The 20,949-nt window shown below is 39.8% G+C and overlaps 1 protein-coding gene across 1 annotated transcript in view; it reads right to left on the bottom strand.

Annotated features, from left to right (window-relative positions):
• phkb (phosphorylase kinase, beta) overlaps positions 1–20,949 on the bottom strand; it is a 205,780-nt gene that overhangs the window by 120,281 nt on the left and 64,550 nt on the right. The window contains exons 9-10 of the mRNA XM_048605984.1: positions 20,017–20,074; positions 14,028–14,105 (exon numbers count right to left, since the gene is read on the bottom strand). Coding sequence (XP_048461941.1) covers positions 14,028–14,105; positions 20,017–20,074 — 136 coding nt within the window. The remainder of the gene's footprint in view (positions 1–14,027; positions 14,106–20,016; positions 20,075–20,949) is intronic.

The following is a 20,949-nucleotide window of genomic DNA, read 5'->3' as shown; positions in this document are numbered from 1 at the left end:
CTCCAGCATCTGCAGTTCCTACTACCCCTTTATCTACCTTATATGTTTAATCCTCAAAAAAACTCAAATAGATTTGTCAAATGCTACTTCCCCTCCCAAACCACAGTGGCTGTGTCTGATTACACCAGGATTTTCTAAGTACATTGTTATGACTTCCTTTATAGTAGATTTCAAGAGCTCATTTTTATTCTGGGTAGGTAACAGTAGTTATGTTTGTTTTCTGATCTTGTACTTACCTCTGGGGCATACAGAAAGGGGCCCCATGTTTCATATGGGTGACCAATTAACCTGTACACAGGTGGTTTGTTATAGATTTGCCATACAATTATCATCTGCAGAGCTGGGAAATAAGGAAGGTGGGCCAGATTTAAACTCAGCACAATGTGTGAATAATAAGTTATTGCAGAAAAATTTTATTTCCCCTGCATCTCAGGAGAGCTGGTGACCTAGATCTCAGGACAAGGTAGCTCCTCAATTTTTAGGAGTGAACCAGGAGGTTATGCTGGACGCAACAAGAGAGAGAGAAGGGAGGTCCTCTTCCTAGAGGTGAGAAGTGAGGGCCACTCTTCTAGATCAAAAGGCATTAATGGACATCACTGTCAATGTCAACAGTAGGAAGGGTCAGACTTAGCAGAGGAAATTATCTGATATTCTCTGGCAAGATGAGTGCTACATCTAACCATTATTACAGGTCTCTGAGCATTACCCTCCAGCAGACTTACAGAGGAACCACAGTGTGTAGGCTGCCCCTGAACACAGGAGGATTGTGCACACAGGCCACTTACCAAATGCTCAGAACTTCTCACAGCCACTGAGTTGCTGGAAACCTGCCACAATCCCTCTAATGAATTGGAGATGCAACCAATGGTTACAGAAGACACAGTATCTTGTTTTTTTTTATCCGTGCAGGAAAAACAGGAACTTAATGCCCAAGAGGGGGCTCAAACAAGTAGAAGGATACCCTACCTTCATGCCATCACACCAATATAGACAAAATTGATAGAAATTGCTAAGATCACTGTCCATGAGGAGGCTGGCCATTTCAAAACTGATTCAAATGGTGGAGATAGTAATTACAGAGAAAAATATGCTCATTATGGGGGTTGCACTCCACTCCACCCAACACCATGGCAAACACTGAACTATATTATTAATCTTCAGTATGGCAAAGGATTCAGGTCTCCAAGTCTAACTTTTCTCGTGTCATCCACAGATACAGATGCCCCCCATGGAGACCTTTTTCCTCACTGACACTAGGCCAAGATGGTTAGCAAAGTTCCAAAGAAGCACAGTCATATCTTCCAAAAACAATTCAGGTACATTCACCCCACTCATATTTAGATAGGATGCATGGGGCCAGTAGCATGGTCACTGGTACACTGAAGAAAATGCAAAAGTTAGAGGCAGCTGTGATAGACTCCCTTAGAGAATCATGAACAAACACCGTCATACTCAGGTGGACACAGACGCAGGGTTCCAAATGTCACCAGGAAAGAAGTCAGACCTAGACTGGCAGCAATTAACATCCTCCCACATCAGAATTGCCTGGTGCAGTGCAGGGTCATGGACTGTGAATGAAACAGTCTATCCAGCTCACTGTGGCTCAGGGCTTTGAGCACATGAACTCATCCTTAGAGAGAACAGCTAATCTTTGGGACAGCCATATGTCGTGGCACATGTAAGCAATGATGTATACAGAATGCACACATTAGTCAAGGTCATTGGTGATGCACACCTGTTTGTATAGGATGCCAGTTGCACTGCAGTTGCACCAATCTGTTCTCAAGATTCACAATTCTCTGAGGGGTCATGCTATTGAGAGTACAGTAGTAGGCCACTACAGCGAGTAAGAACCTTATAGCACTGTATTACACTGTACCAAGAAACTTATCCAAACACTAGAACCACTGGGCGGCACGGTGGCTCCGTGGCTAGCAATGCTGCCTCACCTCATCAGGGACCCAGGTTCAATACCATCCTCGGGCGACTGTCTGTGTGGGTTTTCTCCGGGTGCTCCAGTTTCCTCCCACAGTCCAAAGATTTGCAGGTTAGGTGAATTGGCCATGCTAAATTGCCCATAGTGTTCAGAGATGTGTAGATTAGGTGGGTTCCAGGGGGATGGGTCTGGGTGGAATGTTCTGAGGTTTGGATTGGACTTGTTGGGGCGAAGGGCCTGTTTCCACACTGTAGGGATTCTATGATTCTATGACAAAAGAACAATGGTCTAGTCAATGCTGGTATTGGCAAGGCTTTGGCTATATCTCTCCTCTGTGGTTCTGTGTGAGTAATCACCTCTTCAAAAGATATTCCCTAGGTTATCTAAACACATACTGTGGAGGTTGGAATGAAGAGCAGCTTGGAGTGGTAACTAATGGGACAGTGAGTATATACATGAAGAAAATTCTGTTTGTGATCACAAACAGCTAAACGTTGTGTGAGTGGAAAGGGTGTCATGATGGACGTATGGGCACAACTGAGATGCCTCACACTGGAGGGGAATCCAACAATGCCAATGAAACCCATATATAGTACTAGGAAGGTTCCATCTACCACAAACTGAATATGTTTTACAGTCCTGATAAATGACTGAATCAGCCACCTGCCACAGCCACAGGATTGAAAAGTGAACCTGGAAGCTTGTGACTCAGAAGCAAGTTTGCTACCAATTAAGCCACAGCAGACATCAGTGGTGCGCTATTTATGAGATGCTGTCTAGATCTGCAGTTGATCCTCTGAAGAGCCAGAAGCAAACTACAAAGTATAGTAACCTTCTGGAGAGCTGTATTCTCCTCTAGCACAGGTTCCCAGCAATTTCTTCATAGCTGCCAGTTACTGGTTGATCCTATACTGAGGGCATGGGCATCTGTGCCGTTTCTGCCCCTCGTCCCTTCCCCCTGCCCTTGTGATGCCCAGCATTTCATCCATCCTATCAGTTTCTGCTCGGTGATTCTGTGTTGACTCAACCAATGTTGTCTATCTCATAGGCTGCAGGCAAGGATGCCCCAAGGCATGGTACATTGGCGAGACCATGCAGACGCTGTGACAATGGATGAATGGACACCGCGCAACAATTGCCAGACAGAATATTCCCTCCCAGTTGGGGAACACTTCAGGGGTCAAGGACATTCAGCCTCCGATCTTCAAGTAAGCGTCCTCCGATGTGGCCTTTGAGATACACAACAATGCAGAATCGCCGAGCTGAAAGTGACAGCCAACTTCCGTACCCATGAAGATGGCCTCAACTGTGATCTTGGGTTCATGTTGTGCTACATGTAACCCCACCATACTATTCTGTATCTGTAAAATCTTCCTCACTGTCTCATTTTGACACCATCACCTTGGTAAATTGTTATGATCGCTCTACCTTAATTGCTTTGTACAGTTTTGGATTACTTATTACGTTGGTTAGACCCTTGGCATGTGACTCTTATACCAAAATTTTATTTCAGTCATTTGGTTTGTCTCCAATACAATCTTATTTTTTAATTTTTCTAAATATCTCTCTGCCTCATTTAATCAGACTATAAGTCATCCCTTTGCTTCTCATTCAGCTGTTGACACTTTACTCACACCGTCTAACACTTTTGATCACCTGCAGAGACTTATTATTCAACACTCACTCACACCATTTTTATGATCTTCTGATCTCTCTGCCCTTGGTCTGTCTGCCCATAAATTCTGCGTTCTGTGTGCTTCTCTCTCACTTCACCTGATGAAGGGGCTATGCCCCAAAAGCCTGTGATTTCAAATAAACCTGTTGGACTATAACCTGGTGTCGTGTGACTTCTAACATTTGACAAAGCATGTTTTAGCTGAGCCCTTCAACTGATTTTGAGCTGCCTGTGAGAACACTTCCAGTGAAGACAGACCTTGAACAGATCCACTCTTAATACCAATGAATGATGCAGGTATCTCATCGGTTTCGCTGTCCCTATTCATCACCTCTTCGCTTATTTTCTGTTTCACCAATAAAGGATGGAAGCTCACACATGTGGTGTTATGTTGAATATCCTAAGGTCTGTCTTGAAGGAATTAAGTGGGAGCACTGCCCTAGATGCCAGGCCTCTGCCTCCCTTCCTTGATACTTGGTGCTCGCATCTTCCATTGCAAATCATAGTCTACACTTCAACAGCTCTGCCTGGATTCCAACACCTACGGTTGCTAATTTGGCTGCCTAATATGCTCTCCAGGGATAGGGCCTGCTACTGGTCCCAAAGTTAATGCAAAATCAGGATCCCTACCACAGGGGTCTGTGATCAGATCATAAGAAACTGAAACATGAGCATGCCATTTCACCCCTGAAGCCTGATTCCACATTCAATAAACTGACAGTTAATCTGATTACAGCCTTAATTCCACTTTACTGCCTGCCCTCCCTGTCTCACTCATCAATAAAAAAAAACTCTAATTCAGCCTTAAATTCACGTAATGACCCAGTCTATATTACTCTTTGTGGAAAAGAACTCTAAATACTAATGATGTTCTGAAAGGCGAAATTCCTCATCTCCATTTTAAAAGCAAGACCCCATATTTTTAAATGGTGCTCACAAATTTAGATTTTACCACAAAAACAATCATCTTGGCATTTACACTAAAAAGCCCATCAAAATCTTACATGCTTTAATAAGGTCACCTCTCATTCTTCTAAACTCCAATGAATCGAAAACCAACCTCAAACCTTCCTCAGAAGATAATCCCTCCATTCCAGGAAGGCTACTGGACAGAATTCACTTACAATTCTGACCTGTAGCATGTAGATAGTAAACAAGCAATGGGAAGTCAGAAGGTGAACCACGTGAAGCAGAATTCCTAGCCTCTGACCTGCTCTTATCATTGCAACATTTATATGGCTGATCCAGTCCGGTTTCTGGTCAGCAGTAAGCCCCAGGATTTTGATTGTGGGGTATTCAGTAGTGTTCATACAATTGACTTTCGTCTGAAAAAGAATGTTGCATTAAAAGTAGAAAATCATTTCAATGCCAAATATTCTAATTGTTTGAGTGCAAGGTTTTTATAAAACCACTTCTAAATAATCGGAGAAATCTTACAAGAAATCTTGTCTTAAGAGGAGAGATTGAACAGGTTAGGGTGATATTTGCGAGATCTATTTGAGGTATGTAAGATGATAAAGAGGATTGACAAAACAGACGTAGAGAAGATGTTTCCCCTTGTGGAGAAATGTAGAATGATAAGTCACAGTTTGAGGCTAAAGGGGGGCAGATTTAAAACAGAGATGAGGAGGAATTTTACTTTTCTCAAAGGGTGATGAATCTGTGGAATTCACTACCCAGTTGAGGCCAAGATGAAATCAGCCATGATTGTATTAAATCATGGAGCAGGCTCCAGAGGCTGAATTGCCTTCTCTTGCTGCTGTTCTGAAATTAACCTTTCAATTCTTTTCCAACATATCTTTGAGAATTCAGTACTAGATAAATATTAAATGCTATGCCTTTGGCTTTGCATTTCAATTTACCAAACAATCAGGTCAGGATGCAGGATTACTGCACCGAATTTCATCAAATCCTATTATTCCACTGTCAGGACCAATTGTGGGACATGTGTCAGAATGGCTAGCTGGCAGCACCCCAGACAGTATTTTAGCAATGGTGGTCAATTAAAACTCAAAAAAGGTCAGTCAACTGTGGCTGACAGAGGAAATAAAGGATTATATAACATTTAAAGAAAAGGCTTATAAAGTGGCCAGAAACAGTAGTAAATCTGATTGTTGGGAAGTTTTCAGAACACATCAAAGGAAGACCAAGAATTGGATAAAGGAAGAGTAGAATATGAATGCAATTTAGCAAAAGAACATAAAAATGGAATGGAAACGCTTCTCCAGGTAAGTAAAACGGAAATATTTGGCTATGGTGAATGTGTGTCCACTAAAAGCAATGTCAGAAGAATTTTTAATGGTGATTAGAGAAATGTCAGAGAAGCTAAATAATTGCTTTGTGTCCGTTCACACCAAGAAAGATACAAGAAATCTCCAGAATTTTAGATCCAGGAGGAGGAGTTGAAGGAAATTAGCATTCATAAGAAAGTTGTACTGGAGAAATTAATGGACTGAAAGTTGGCAAGTCCCTAAGACCTGTCAGTCCAAATTAGAGTGTCGGGTGGCTATGGAGATAATTGAAGCATTGGTAATCATCTTCAAACTTCCATAGATTTGGAACAATTCCTACAGATTATAAGTCTGCAAATATCACCCTACTATGTAAGAAAGGGCTGAGGGAAAAGAAGAAGAGAATTGCAGACCCACCAGCTTCATATCAGTAGCAAGAAAGATCTATCACAAAGGATGTGATAAATGGGCACTTGGATTAAAAAAAAAACAAACAATCTGGTTGGGCATAGTCAGCATGGATTTGCAAATGGAAAATGGTATTTGACAAACTTGGAATTTTTTTGAGGATTGTTACGCATATAATTGACTTGATGGACATACTACATTCAGATTTCTGAAGGCTTTTCTTAAGGTTTCCCACAGGAGATGATTAGCAAACTTAAAGTACATGGTACAGAGGTACTGTGCTGGCATGGTTTAAAGATTGGCTGCAGGCAGAAAAGAGACTGCCGGACTAAAACCAGTAAGTATCACAAAGGTTAGTACTTAGACATTAGCTGTTTACAATACACATCAATGATTTGGACATAGAGACCAAATATTACATTTCTAAACTGGCAGATGATATAGAGCTAAGCAGGCATGTGTGTTGTGAGGAATATTTAAAATGTTTTCAGGTGGATTTGGACAGATTGGGCAAGAATATGGGAGATGGAATATAATGTGGGAAAAAATTGTGAGGTTAGACACTTTGGATAGGAAGAACAGACGTGCAGAGTATTTCTTAAATGGTGAGAGGTTGGAATGTGTAGATACGCAAAGGGATTTGGATGTCCTAGCAAGTAAGTCCCTGAAGGCTAACATGCAGGTGCTGCCTGGAATGTTAGGTTTTGTTGCAAGAGGATTTGAGTACAGGAGTAGTTAGGTCTTGTAGAGCATCTTGGTTAGACCGCACCTAGTGTGTGTAGTTTTGGTGTCCTTATCTCCAGAAATTGCCATTGAAGGGGTCCAATGAATATCCACTTGAATTGTTCCCAGGAGGGTGGGATTGACAAATAAGGAGAGATTGGACAAACTGGGCTTACATTCTTTACAGTTATGAGAAATAATAAGAGGTACTCTCATTGAAGGAAAATAGTAAAAAGGATGGACAGTGTGCCCTGAGGATGCCATCAGTGACCAAGATGAAGAAAAGCTCTTTTACTCCAGAGGGATGTTGAAGTTCAGCCTTTTAAGTGTGTTTGAAGTAGAGGTTGGTGGATTTATGACTGCCAATGGGATGAAGAATTATGAGGATAGTATGGGTAAAAGATGTTGAAGACTTCCATCAGCTACAATCGTAATAAATGATCCAGCAGGCTGAAAGCCCTTCTCCTGTTCTTATGTTCCTAAGAGGTCACCATGGGACTGCTGTCCAATTGACCCTGGCAGCCTGCCTCCCGAAGCTGCCCATCAAATAAAAGGGTGTCAGTGTCACAAACTGAAATGGGTCCAACTGAAGCTCCAGATTGAAATCAGAGTATAGATCCTCCCAATAGTCAGTGGGAAATTGAGAAACAAATTTGTAAGGAGATTTCAGTTATCTGTAAGAATAATTGGGTGGTTATGATAAGGGATTTTAACTTCCCAAACATAGACTGGGACTGCCATAGCATTAAGGGCTTGGATGGAGAGGAATTTGTTAAAATCCCTTTGGATTCTCCTTAACCCTATTTAGGTGCCTACAAGAAAATTTTCTGATTCAGTATGTGCATGTACCTACTACAGAATGTGCAAAACTTGACCTACCTTTGGGAAATAAGGCAGGGCAGTTAACTGAGGTGTCAGTGGGGGAGAACTTTGTGGCCAGTGACCATAATTCTATTATTTTTAAAACAGTGATGGAAAAGGATAGATCGGATCTAAAAGTTGAAGTTCTAAATTGGAGGAAGGCCAAGTTTGATGGTATAAGGTAAGAAATTTCAAACGTTGATTGGGGGAGGACGTTCGCAGGTAAAGGGACGGCTGGAAAATGGAAAGCCTTCAAAAATGAGATAATGACAGTTCAGAGATGAATATCTTGCTGTTAGGATGAAGTGCAAGGCTGGTAAGTGTAGGGAAGGCTGGGTGACTGGAGAAATTGAAGTTTTGGTCAAGAAAAAGAAGGAAGCATATTTCAGGTGTGGACAGCAAAGATCGAGTGAATCCCTAGAAGAGTGTAAAGGCAGTAGAAGTATACTTAAGAGGGAAACCAAGAGAGCACAAAGCGGACATGAGATAGCTTTGTCAAATAGGGTTAAGGAGAATCCAAAGGGATTTTACAAGTACATTAAGGATAAAAGGGTAACTAGGGAGAGAATAGGGCCCCTTAAAGATCAGCAAGGCCACCTATGTGTGGAGCTGCAGGAGATGAGGGAGATGCTAAACGAGTATTTTCCATCAGTGTTTACCGTGGAGAAGAATATGGAAGATAGAGAATATGGGGAAATAAATAGCAACATTTTGAAAAATGTCCATATTACAGAGGAGGTGGTGTTGGATGGTTTAAAATGCATAAAGGTGGATAAATCCCTGGGACCTGATCAGGTGTACCCTAAAACTCTGTGAGAAGCTAGGGAAGTGATTGCTGGGCCCCTTTGAGATATTTGTATCATCAATAGCCACAGGTGAGATGCCGGAAGGCTTGGTTGGCAAACATGGTGCCACTGTTTAAGAAAGGTTGTAAGGGAAAGCCAGGGAACTATAGACTGGTGAGCCTGACGTAGGTGGTGGGCAAGTTGTTGGAGGGAATCCTAAGAGACAGGATTTACATGTATTTGGAAAGGCGAGGACTGATTAGGGATAGTCAACATGGCTTTATGTGTGGGAAATCGTGTCTCACTAACTTGATTCAGTTGTTTTGAAGAAGTAACAAAGGATTCATGAGGGAAAAGCAGTGGATGTGATCTATATGGACTTCGTTCAAAGGTTCCACGTGGTAGACCGATTAGCAAGATTAGATCACATGGAATATAGGAAGAACTAGCTATTTGGTAACAGAACTGGCTCAAAGGTAGAAGGCAGAGGAAGGTGGTGGAAGGTTGCTTTTCAGACTGGAAGCTTGTGACCAGTGGTGTGCCGCAAGGATTGATGCTGGATCAACTGCTTTTTGTCATTTATATAAATGATTTAGATGTGAACATAAGAGGTATGGTTAGTTAGTTTGCAGATGACACCAAAATTGGAGGTATAGTAGACAACGAGGAAGGTTACCTCAGGGTACAACAGCATATTGGTCAAATGGGCCAATGGGTCGAGGAGTGGCAGAGGGAGTTTAATTTAGATAAATGTGAGGTGCTACATTTTGGAAAGGCAAATCAGAGGAGGATTTATACACTTAATGATAAGGTCCTGGGGAGTGTTGCTGAACAAAGAGACCTTGGAGTGCAGGTTCATAATTCCTTGAAAGTGGAGTCATGGGTAGATTGGATAGTAAAGAAGGCATTTGATATGCTTTCCTTCATTGGTCGTTGCAATGAGTATAGGTGTTGGCAGGTCATGTTGCGGCTGTACAGGATACTGGTTAAGCTACTTTTGGAATACTGTGTGTAATTCTGGTCTTCCTGCTATAGGAAGGATGTTGTGAAACTAGAAAGGATTCAGAAAAGACTTACAAGGATGTTGTCAGGGTTGGAGGGTTTGAGCTATAGGGAGAGGTTGAATAGGCTGGGGCTATTTTCCCTGGAGCGTCGGAGGTTGAGGGGTGATCTTATAGAGGTTTATAAAAATCATGTGGGACATGAATACGGTAAATAGGCAAGGTCTTTTCCCTGGGGTGGGGGAGTCCAAAACTAGAGCGCATAGCTTTAATGTGAGAGGGAAAGATTTAAAAGGGACCTAAGGTCAATGTTTTCATGCAGAGGGTGGTGTGTGTATGGAATGAGCTGCCAGAGGAAGTGGTGAAGGCTGGTACAGTTACAACATTGAAAAGGCACCTGTATGGGTATATGACTAGGAAGGGTTTGAGAGGGATATGGGCCAAATGCTGGCAAATGGAACTAGATTTATCTAGGATATCTAGTCAGCATAGTCAAGTTGGACTGAAGGGTCTGTTTCAGTGTTGTACATCTCTATGATTCTAAATAGATGGTACACTCCACAAATAACCGGCAACAGGTAAATCATACAATTTGTAGACTATCATATGCAGGAGGATCATTGATCAGAGCCCAGATATTTTCTTTCATTCTTTACCTGAAGTTGGGCATCTTTGACCTGGTCATCAGCTACTGACTCTCCCTAATTGCCTTCGAGAAGATTGTGATCAGCTGCCTTTTTAAACCACTGCAGTCCTTGTAGTGTTGGATTGTATCCTTCAATAGTCACAGTGGTACATTAAAAACCAATACAGTGTTCCCAACACCAATACAAGCATGACAAAATCCTTCAACATCATTGTAGGAGCATGGCATGGCTGCAATCTCTTTCATACCTTTTTTCTTTTCATTATTCATTTCATTGAGAGTGGGTGCAGGCTTTGTTATCTAATGGCAAAAACATCAAGTGATGGGCCTTGATTTCATAGGTGATGTGCCCTGCTGGCTGAAAAAATCATGCATTTTTCAAGCCACGGCCATTAGTCTAGACAGTAGCAGTGCCAAGGTTAGTCTACACACCAGCAACAAGACGACCGAGACCATGATTTATAAATTGCAACAAGGCCTTTACATCACCATCAGGCAACAGAACAGCAAGGGCAACTCCCACCTAGTGGCTCTAGACAGTGGGAATCTAATATCAACAACGGTGCCTAGAGGCTGTGACTCTGCCAGTCTAATGTCGCATTAACTGTAAAATCTACGCCAGCAAGATATGGAAGAGAACATCAAATGTTCCATATAAATTGGATGCCTTTCACCAGCACTGGGTCCCAAAAATCTTGGGTATCACATGAAATGGCAGCACTCACTAAGTCCAAATGGGGACAGCTCAGAAGTCCTACAGGACATTGTATGGCAACAGGAATGATGCTGGCAGGTCATGTCCTTTGCCGTACAGAAATACACCTTGTCAGAGTGGCAGCAGAGTGGACACCAGCAGGTGCAAGATGACAATGGGGCCTGCCAAAGAAGACCTAGTGGCGTACACTTAAGGAATACCTCGAAGAGCAGGTCACAGCCTGGGTTGGAGTGAAAGAGTTGTGACAGTCAATCAGGTTAATTGAAAAAGATTGTGTGCATCCCAAAAGCAGTCATATTTCTTTTACTTTTGTTTCCAATGAAATTGTATATATACTGTGCAAAAATAATACACATCATTTGCGAGAGTTGAGTGCGTGAGCGCTTCCCTGACAGGAAACCACTTTTTTTCTACATGCTCCACAGGTTTGATATGATCCTCCTTAATCCAATGTGTTTTCATTTATTCAACTAAATTGAAACCATAAAATATTGTTTATCCCCCTGCTTTGGCTCTTGCAATAAATCCTCTTACTGAGTGCAGCCTCCCAGTTTTCTTTTGTGAAACTTAAACTAGTCTAGAACTGTCATTTGTAATTCCAGCATTTTTAAGTGTTAGATCAGATGGTACAGATCTATACAGAGTGCAATCAATGCCAAATGTCTTGTTGTGAAATCAAATACAAGAGGCATGTGTATTATTTCAAAGGTAAAATAAAGTGGAAATGAGGGAAGGGAAAACAGAGGACATTCTGAGGCATAGCAAGAAACATTACAATAAGCATAAGATAGGCAGACTGGATTGAATCCACACAGCTATCAATTAATTTTCTATTACATTAAATTTTAAGAATCAAATTCTATTTTTTGCAGCTGCACAAACTGAGAAGCCACAAATTGGACAATAACAGTGCAATCAATTAATCACTATTTTGGGTAAGTAACACAGGCATCTGCATTGCAAAATTCTGATCAGCTTTTGTCAAAATAAAGAATTGAGGTTACTAAAATGGTGAGTTCTGTATTATAAGTATAGTTTTCTCTTCACAATTACAGATGAGTAATCATTTTTAGCTTTTTTTTTGATGCAAGTAGTAGAGTATGATAGTTACAGAGAAATGTCATCTCTGCATAGTGTTGGTCCTTGATGAAGTATTTTTGTGAAAATCATCATTATGGCTTTAAGCCAGTTTACCAATAAATAATGAATATGCCATTTCATGTTTAACAGAATTACAACGAGATGTACTAATTGCTTCATATTAGTTGGTAGCTGGATTCTTTTTATCCAAAGTGAAGTTATCATGTGAGATAACGCTGCTGGGAGCTCTCTTGCAATAAGACACACTAATGACCTAAATGAGCATAAATGAGCTGGAACACAGCACTGTCAGATCAACTTCTTAGATGTCATAATTTTCTCAGTGAGATACATTTAAGCATAACTGGAAATCTGGCAACCACAGTGAAGGTCCTTTTCACCCTATCCTTGTGAAAATGGAATACATCACTGGGAATAAGATTTCTATTGAAATGATTAAATTTTCAAGATATTGTATAGGGATTACAAACTGCACAACAAGAAGAGCCAAATTACACAATAATGGTTTTAGTCTACTCACCTCTCACATACTGAATTGAGTAAGCAGTACTATTAAATGTAAATAAAGCATTCTGCTTAATACTTCCTTGATTTTTTTCCCCATAGTTCTACAATTTAAATGTTTGGGTAGAATTTTATGACAAATAAGGAATTAAACCCTTTGTTGAAACAATCATGAAGTTACTCAGTAATGGGAGTGGGTTTTATGTTTGTGAAAGAATCTTACATTTGTTTTTGATACATTATTCACTAATTGTAAGAATTTTCACAATATGACATTTTTTAGTAGCTTCAATATAGAACACAGATATCATTGCTCATGTACAGACAATTGCAACAAATAAAAAGCCATACACAATTCAGCCCATGTCCAGAATTTCACCTGATGAAATCATACTGACTGGCATAAGATATTGAAGATTTAGTGTAATGCAGTAGGTGCTAGATAAAATACATTTCTAGGTAGACAAATGGAGAATTACATTGTGCAGACACAAAGGTAAATTTCACCTTGGAGAGCATAATGTTGACACCGGGTGCCATAAAGGGAAAACTGTGCTTTTCTCAATTTAATAAGACAGTCATTGAAATTAAATTGGAAAATCTTGATCAGTACAACGGTAGCAGGTTTACAGTCTGCATAAAATGAGAGCTCCAGAGGGGGCAAAGCCAGAATGTGGAAGAGTAGCAATGCAGAAAATTAGGCAGAAAATTTAATCAGATGCATTGCTGTTGAGGAAGGATATAAAAAAAGATGGCAGCCTCCCTGCATCACCAATTGGAGGGGAACACAGCATGAGTTACATAGTCTAGCAGGTCTTGAAAGAGAATGCCAGACACAATTACAACTCCATTAACTCACACTTAAAACACAATTATCTTTAAAAATTAGAATTTTTTTAAAATCATTTTTCCATTGAAAAGAACTCCAAATAAATTGCATTTTTAAGATCCAGACATTTTGAAAAATCTATACCTGTCCCATATTTTATTTACGGATTAACCAGCAACCTGTTACAGCCACAAGGAAGAAAGCTAAACTCCGCATTAGGCTTACAAATAAGGAGCATATTTGTGTAACTTGAGGACTCTGCACTGCATAAAATAACAGTTTAATAAACATTTCAACTCATGACACACACATAAAGATCTTATCTTTTGTACACCAAGGACAAACAAGAATAATTGATTCAGTTAGAGAGTCATACAGTAATATAGCATGGAAACAGGCCCTTCAGCACAAACTGGTCCATGCTGACCATGGTGCCCACTCCGCCAGTTATGAAGTAATCTCAAAGATCGTTTTGCTCAAAATGTCATATCAAACACACATTAGATTTGCTTATTATTTTGTCAATGCATATTCAAAAAACATATATAAGGAAAATAATAAACTGTATCCTTCTTGAATATGTTCATGAGGAACATAAAAATGCTTCCTTACCATCGTATGACTGGAGAAGCAATGGTTCAAGGAGTGCCATGTATTCTTTCACTTGTTCAGGCTTCTCTCGAAATACCCCTATAAAAGAAATTATCTTTAAGAATCAGTTCCAAAAATATGCTTACTCCCCCATATTTTTACCAACTTATCCTTTACTAAATGCTTATATTCTTTGCATATAATTCCATACTCTTTAAGCAATATTCAAAGATATATCAAACATTACCTATGACAACATCATGTTTATTGAATATTTTTATATAAGAAGACCTACTTTAAATAAAAACCTGCGTACAATGACAAGAATTTAATATTCCAAATTACTTGATATTTGACGGTGAAATTATCCATTTACAGTGAAAGGAGTAAACAAATGTATTATTGTAACTAATAAGGTTAGATTGATCTGAAAAACCAACAAAACATAATATTTTCCATGGCAACAACAGAATCATGTATGGATGCAAGTTCACAAAGCTTATGAGATTTGGATATATGAACAATTAGTTTAAAGCTCTTCCCTATCTAATAAATGCAATGGCAATATGAATGAAGGGCTCGCTGTCAAATCATGTCCATCATTCTGTTAACTATATTTCACACATCAATAGTCATATGAAATTAATAGTTAATAACTTAAGATAATTCCTAAGTTAAGACAGATGATCACATGATCAATTTCTACCAGAAAGAACCTTGAATAAAGATATGTTGAACAAGATACATTTGATAATCAAACAGCAACAATGAGACAAGTCAAAAGCTATAATAACACTTGACCTCCCACTTCTCTAACTTTGCACTATGTCTTTTGAATTTTATCTTTTATTCCCAATATCTGCAAGAAACCACAAGTCAACAATACCAAAGTCTAGACAGGATCAATACAGCAAAAGGTAGGAAAAAAACTGATGTCAACAAAATAAACAACACTCCAAAAGACAGTAGGTTGTACCACTTAAAAAGGCACTGGGATGAAATTGAGGAAATGGATAGCAATTGTTAAGAGCTGTGATCACACTTTGCAGCGATAACAGATGGTGATTAGAACAATGCAGTTATGCTGCATATGTGGACTTTCAAAAGCTATTTGATAAAGTATCATCTAGTAAGCTTATTAATAAAACTGAAGCTTTTTTAAAAAAAAAGCAGCACAGCAGCATGAAACTAAAATGTATATCAGAAGCATGTATATTGGAATTCCATCAACGAACACAGCGAACTGGACTAAACCACTGAAAAACAGAACCGGAAGTAATGCCAACCATCCCTGCAAACCGAGGCATATAAATAACAAGCAGGACAGAACACCAACGCTTCACCGGAGGAGGACCGATGACGTTACCTATCAGGGTGACAAAACATCTGCAACTAAATACACCGGCTTGGCGAGCAAGTCTACAACCTCAGCTATATCTAGCTGCCTCGTGAATACATTCAATGTTTTGGCATTAACTACTTCCTGTGGTAATGAATTCCACAGGCTCACCACTCTTTGGGTGAAGAAATGTCTCCTCAATTCCGTCCTAAATCGTCTACCCCAAATCCTCAGACTATGACCCCTGGTTCTGGACACACCTACCATTGGGAACATCCTCCCTGCTCCTACCTTGTCTAGTCCTTTTAGAATTTTATAAGTTTCTATGAGATTCCCCTCATTCGTCTGAACTCCAGCAAAAACAATTCTAACCTTGCCAATCTCTCCTCATATGTCAGTCCCGCCATCCCCAGAATCAGCCTGGTAAACCTTTACTGTACTCCCTTGAGAGCGAGAGCATCCTTCTTCAGAAAAGGAGACCAAAATTGCACACAACATTCTCGGGGTGGCCTCACCAAGGCCCTGTACAACTGCAACAACACATCCCTGTTCCTGTACTCGAAACTTCTCGCAATGAACGCCAACATAACATTTGTCTTCTTTACCAACTGCATGCTTACCTTCGGCGACTGGTGCACAAGGACACCCAGGTCCCACTGAACACTCCCCTCTCCCAATTTACAGTCATTCAGGTTGTAACCTGCTTCTTGTTTTTGCTTCCAAAGTGAATAACCTCACATTTATCCAAATTATACTGCATTTGCCAGTGATTTGCCCACTCACCCAACCTGTTGAGATCATGCTGAAGGATCTCTGTACCCTCATCACAGTTCACCCTCCTACCCAACTTGGTATCATCTGCAAACTAGGAGATGTTACATTTTGTTCCCTCATCCAAATCATTAACATATATTGTGAATAGCTGGGGTCCCAGCACCAGTTCCTATGGCACCCCAGTAGTTACTGCCTGTCAATTTGAGAAGGACCCATTAATTCCTACTCTTTGTTTCCTCTCTGCCAACCAGTTTTCTATCCATACCATCATATCCTCAGCTCCAGGATACAGCACACATGCAAAAATGTTGCTAAAGTTACTGAGCCTCCTTGGGGTCTGGCTAGGTCTATTGGCTGAATAACTGTGTGAAGCAGGTTGCTGCCTCAAGCATGAGGTTCAATTCCTGTTCCTGTTGGACTAGAGTTGAGACCTCCCTCCTTGCTCCACCCATGGTGGAAATGTTGAAGCTGTGGGTTGGAATTGCCTTCAGACAAAGAGCTCAAGAAGAAGGATTGCCCTTGAAACATTTTGGTAGAAAGAATAAAACAGGACCATGCATATAATTTTAAAGGGTTAAAAGAGCAAAAGAAACCCTGGGGATGTGGTGACAAACATTAAAGGCAATAAGGCAGGGAAACAAATCAGTCAATAAAACATATGGGTTTCTGTGCTTTATAAATAGAGACATGGAATACAGAAACTTGAAGGTTTTACTAAATCCACTAGCTTATCTGCAGCTGGAGTATTGTGCTCAATTCTACACATTATACTTTAGAAAGGATTTGAAGAGTTTTAAAAGATGTATGGAAAAGATTTACTAGAATAGTCCAGGTATGGCACATTATACTTATTCAACTAAACTGGAAAGAAAATAGGATTGCTCTACTTAGAGTAGAGAGGCAATTAAGAGATTTAACAGACATATTAAAAATCATGAAGCGTTTGCATAGACTATATAAAGATAAACTATTTCTAAGGATTGATAATAAGATGGCAACAATTTACAGTGAGCTGCAAAAGAACCAGAGGTGACACGGCTGAAATCTTTTTTACACAACAAATAGTTAGGATTTGAAACTGCCTGACAGTGTTGTGAATACAAATTCGAAACGAAGTTCGATAAACCAAGGACAAAATGTTGCTGGGAGAAGAGGAAACAGCCAAGGAGTGAGACTAATCAGATTGTTCATCAACAGAATCTGTGCAGTCTCAGTGGGTTAAATGGCCTCGATCTTTACTATAATAACTTCTAAGGCAAAAGGAAATTCCTCAGTTTTGAATTTACCAACACTATTTATTAATTTGACCCACAGATTTTACTATGGCAAATTATTAGTTTGTTTGTATTGTCACGTTGTGATACACATGTTCACCAGTGCATGTGGAATGCTAACTAAACACTACAACTTATTTTTACAGTCTCTTTATTGTGGCAATAATGGCTGTTAAATATAGATATCTGCAGGAATTTGGTAGCAAGTGTACACACAGATCATATCAGTTTATAATCAAAGCATTCAGTTTGAGGATATTTTATGCTGCTCTGTCATGTAGCCTAGCAGCTATGGTAGTAAACTAGTCACAAGTTCAGATCCCACCATATGAACCTGACAAATGATTTTAAAATCAAACTGATTTACTGAGGTTGTTCAGAAACAGGAACCTGCAACGCCTATACCATCACTGAGATACCATCACTCTTTATACGTGGTTAACTTTAATACTCTTTCAAGTGACACAACAAATTACCAAACTACACATAAGGTTATAAGATGAGCAACAATCTAATTATATTGGAGTTACAAGCAGTGACTCAGGCATCAGATTAAGATAATCGCAGCACAGTCGATTCTGCATTAGTTCACTGGATCAACTGAAGCACATGCTGAAAAAGCTGTCCCACAGGAATAAATAAGAAACAATTCAAAGAAATCATTTCAGCAGGCAAAATCAGATGAGTGTAACTCCAAACCCTATGAAATCTCAAACAAAGATATGGCTAACTGGTTAGAAAATGAACAATAACAAGCTGATATCGGTGGTAAGTTATGAAGTACCTCATCCAGAGGTACTTGTGCTCTTGTTTCATGCAGAATCTTATCTCAGTTGAATTCAACGTGAAACAGTACTGATCTGTTAAAACAGCTCTGAGGAAGGGTCACCGGAACCAAAACGTTAACTCTATTTTTTCTTTCACAGATGCTGCCATACCTGCTGAGCTTTTCCCGCAACTTTGTTTTAGTACTGATCTGTTATTTGAGGAAGGAATGGTATGTGATGATAAGCACCTTTAACAGAATCTGGACAACATCCAGGGATAGGTTGGCAAATTGCAGACTAAAATGTTAAGCAATGATCATTGCCAAGAAAAGAAGCGCCAGTCACCTCCGCTTGGCCTTCAAGTCCTTGAATTCTCTAACTAATGCAATTATATTGGATGACAATGATTCTAAGAACAGCAGTATTTTGTGTACGTGGTGTAACTTGGAAAGATGTCACCATATAGAACATAGAACAGTACAGCACAATACAGGGCCTTTGGCCCATGATGTTGTGCCAACCAATTATCCTACTGTGAGATCAAACTAAGCTGCATACCCTTCACTTTACTATCATCCATGTGCCTATCCAAGAGTTGCTTAATGTCCCTAATATATCTGATTTTACTACCACCGTTGGTGGTGCATTCCATGCACCCACCACTCTCTGTGTGAAGAACCTACCTCTGACATCTCCCCTATACCTCCCTCCAATAACCTTAAAATTATGCCCCCTCGTAAAGTCATTTTTGCCCTGGGAAAAAGTCTCTGATTATCCACTCTATCTATGCCTCTCATCATCTTGTAAACCTCTACTAAATCACTTCTTATCCTTCTTCACTCCAATGAGAAAAGCCCTAGCTCCCTCAACCTTTCCTCATATAACTTGCCTTCCAGTCCAGGTAGCCTCCAGGTAAATCTCCTCTGCACCATCTCTAAAGCTTCCACATCCTTCCTATAATGAGACAACCAGAACTGAACACAATATTCCAAGTGTGAAAGAGCTGCAGCATAACCTCGTGGCTCTTAAACTTAATCCCCTGCCAGTGAAAGCCAACAGACCATATATGTCTTCTTTACAACCCTATCAACTTGGGTGGCAACTTTGAGGGATCTACGGACGTGGACCCCAAGATCCCTCTGTTCCTCCACATTGCCAAGAATCCTGCCATTAACCCTGTATTCTGCATTCAAATTCGACGTTCCAAAATGAATCACTTCATTCTTTTCCTGGTTGAATTCCATCTGCCACTTCTTTGCCCAGCTCTGCATCCTATCTTGAGAAATATATAAAAATAAATGCTTATTGTCATTTCAGTTGTCACGAAAGCATCCATAAGCCATTATTAGATTACTCAAACAAAATGAACAGATCTATTTACCCCAAATATTAATGATTAATACAGAACCACAGATTGTCACACACAAAAAGTTAGCATCTGGCCTGTTAGGTCCATGCTGGTTTTGAAATGCAACCCACTTTGTCTCAATCCCTGTTCTTTTCTTATACCCTTCAAGGGTTTATTCAACTCCTTTATGAAGGCAGGTGCTGAATCTATATCCAAACTTTCAAAGTCAATGGAAATGAAAAGTGAGAAAATGCATAATGGCAGTTGAATCATTAACATTCTCTTTACACTATAAATCAGAGCTAAAACTGCATTTGAAAACACTGGAAATAATCAATTTGACTTGTTAATTCCAAATTTCAACATTGCTATGTTCCTTGCATAGTAAAGCCAGTAATCTAATGTAAATGACATATTTCTGGTCAAACATGAATCAAAAAGTGACAGGTTTCAGATGGTAAAGCAAGAACTGTTTTTCCAAACAAAATAAATTTCAAGCTCTACTCACCGTCAATGATCAAATAAATATAAAACAAAGGAAATTCACATTCAATGCCATCGAACAGCTAGAAAAGAAAGAAAGAAAAAACAATATTTTCAGTTAATGAAATGTTACAAACATGAGGTTGATAAGATAACGATGTTTGGGACTGCGTCTAATTTAGGGTAAATCGAAGACGGTCATGTAACCTATTCTGAAGTTTGCGTGAGGGGCCTGTTGAAGATTAAAGGGAAGCCCAGCCTTGCTTTGCTGGAAGAAAGTGTCAGGTGTTCAGTCCTGAAAACAATGGCAACAAAGTGTTTACAGTAGTTAGACTAGTAGTCTGCAAAGTCCCAAGAAGGTGTTGAGAATGTCAGTTTGTAATCAGTTATGCTTTAAAATGTCCATTTAATTTCACAATAGAATAACACTGGGGGCTAAAGACAAGCTCATTTGTATATTTACCTTACTGCAAAGCCAATATGATTTACACTGTCATGGAGACAGGCAGTGGGAGCGTTAGTATTTTCCTGAAACTATCAGTCAAGTAATCTACCAGAGAGAGGGAGCAGCTGATGACTGAAAGTCTCTATAGTTCACTGCACAGGAATACTGGTATGAATTCAAGCTTGGGTAAAAAGACCAAATTTGTTAAGATTTGAAATGAGGCTTAAAAATTCACCTGGCTTTGAGAGACACAGAATCTCCAAGCAGAAAACTCAATTAAAGTTCTGGGTTGAAAGGTTCACAGACTGGGAAAGGAAAGGAATGGATGTAATCTGTTGGGAATTAAAAAAAAATACTTTGGGCTTGGTCTGGGAAAACTGAACGATTACTTGAGGGATTGTGTAAACAATGTCAGCCATGACCCTATTGAATCACTGAACAGGTTCGAAGGGTTGAGCAGCCTACTCCTGTTCCTACGTTTTATGGCCCATCACCTTGAAGCTTGTGTTAAAA

Source organism: Rhincodon typus, chromosome 15 (genome assembly GCF_021869965.1).
Source record: "Rhincodon typus isolate 14 chromosome 15, sRhiTyp1.1, whole genome shotgun sequence".
Classification (NCBI taxonomy): domain Eukaryota; kingdom Metazoa; phylum Chordata; class Chondrichthyes; order Orectolobiformes; family Rhincodontidae; genus Rhincodon; species Rhincodon typus.
The sequence above is the reverse complement of the archived record's forward strand: the minus strand, read 5'-3'. Positions and strand labels throughout refer to the sequence as shown.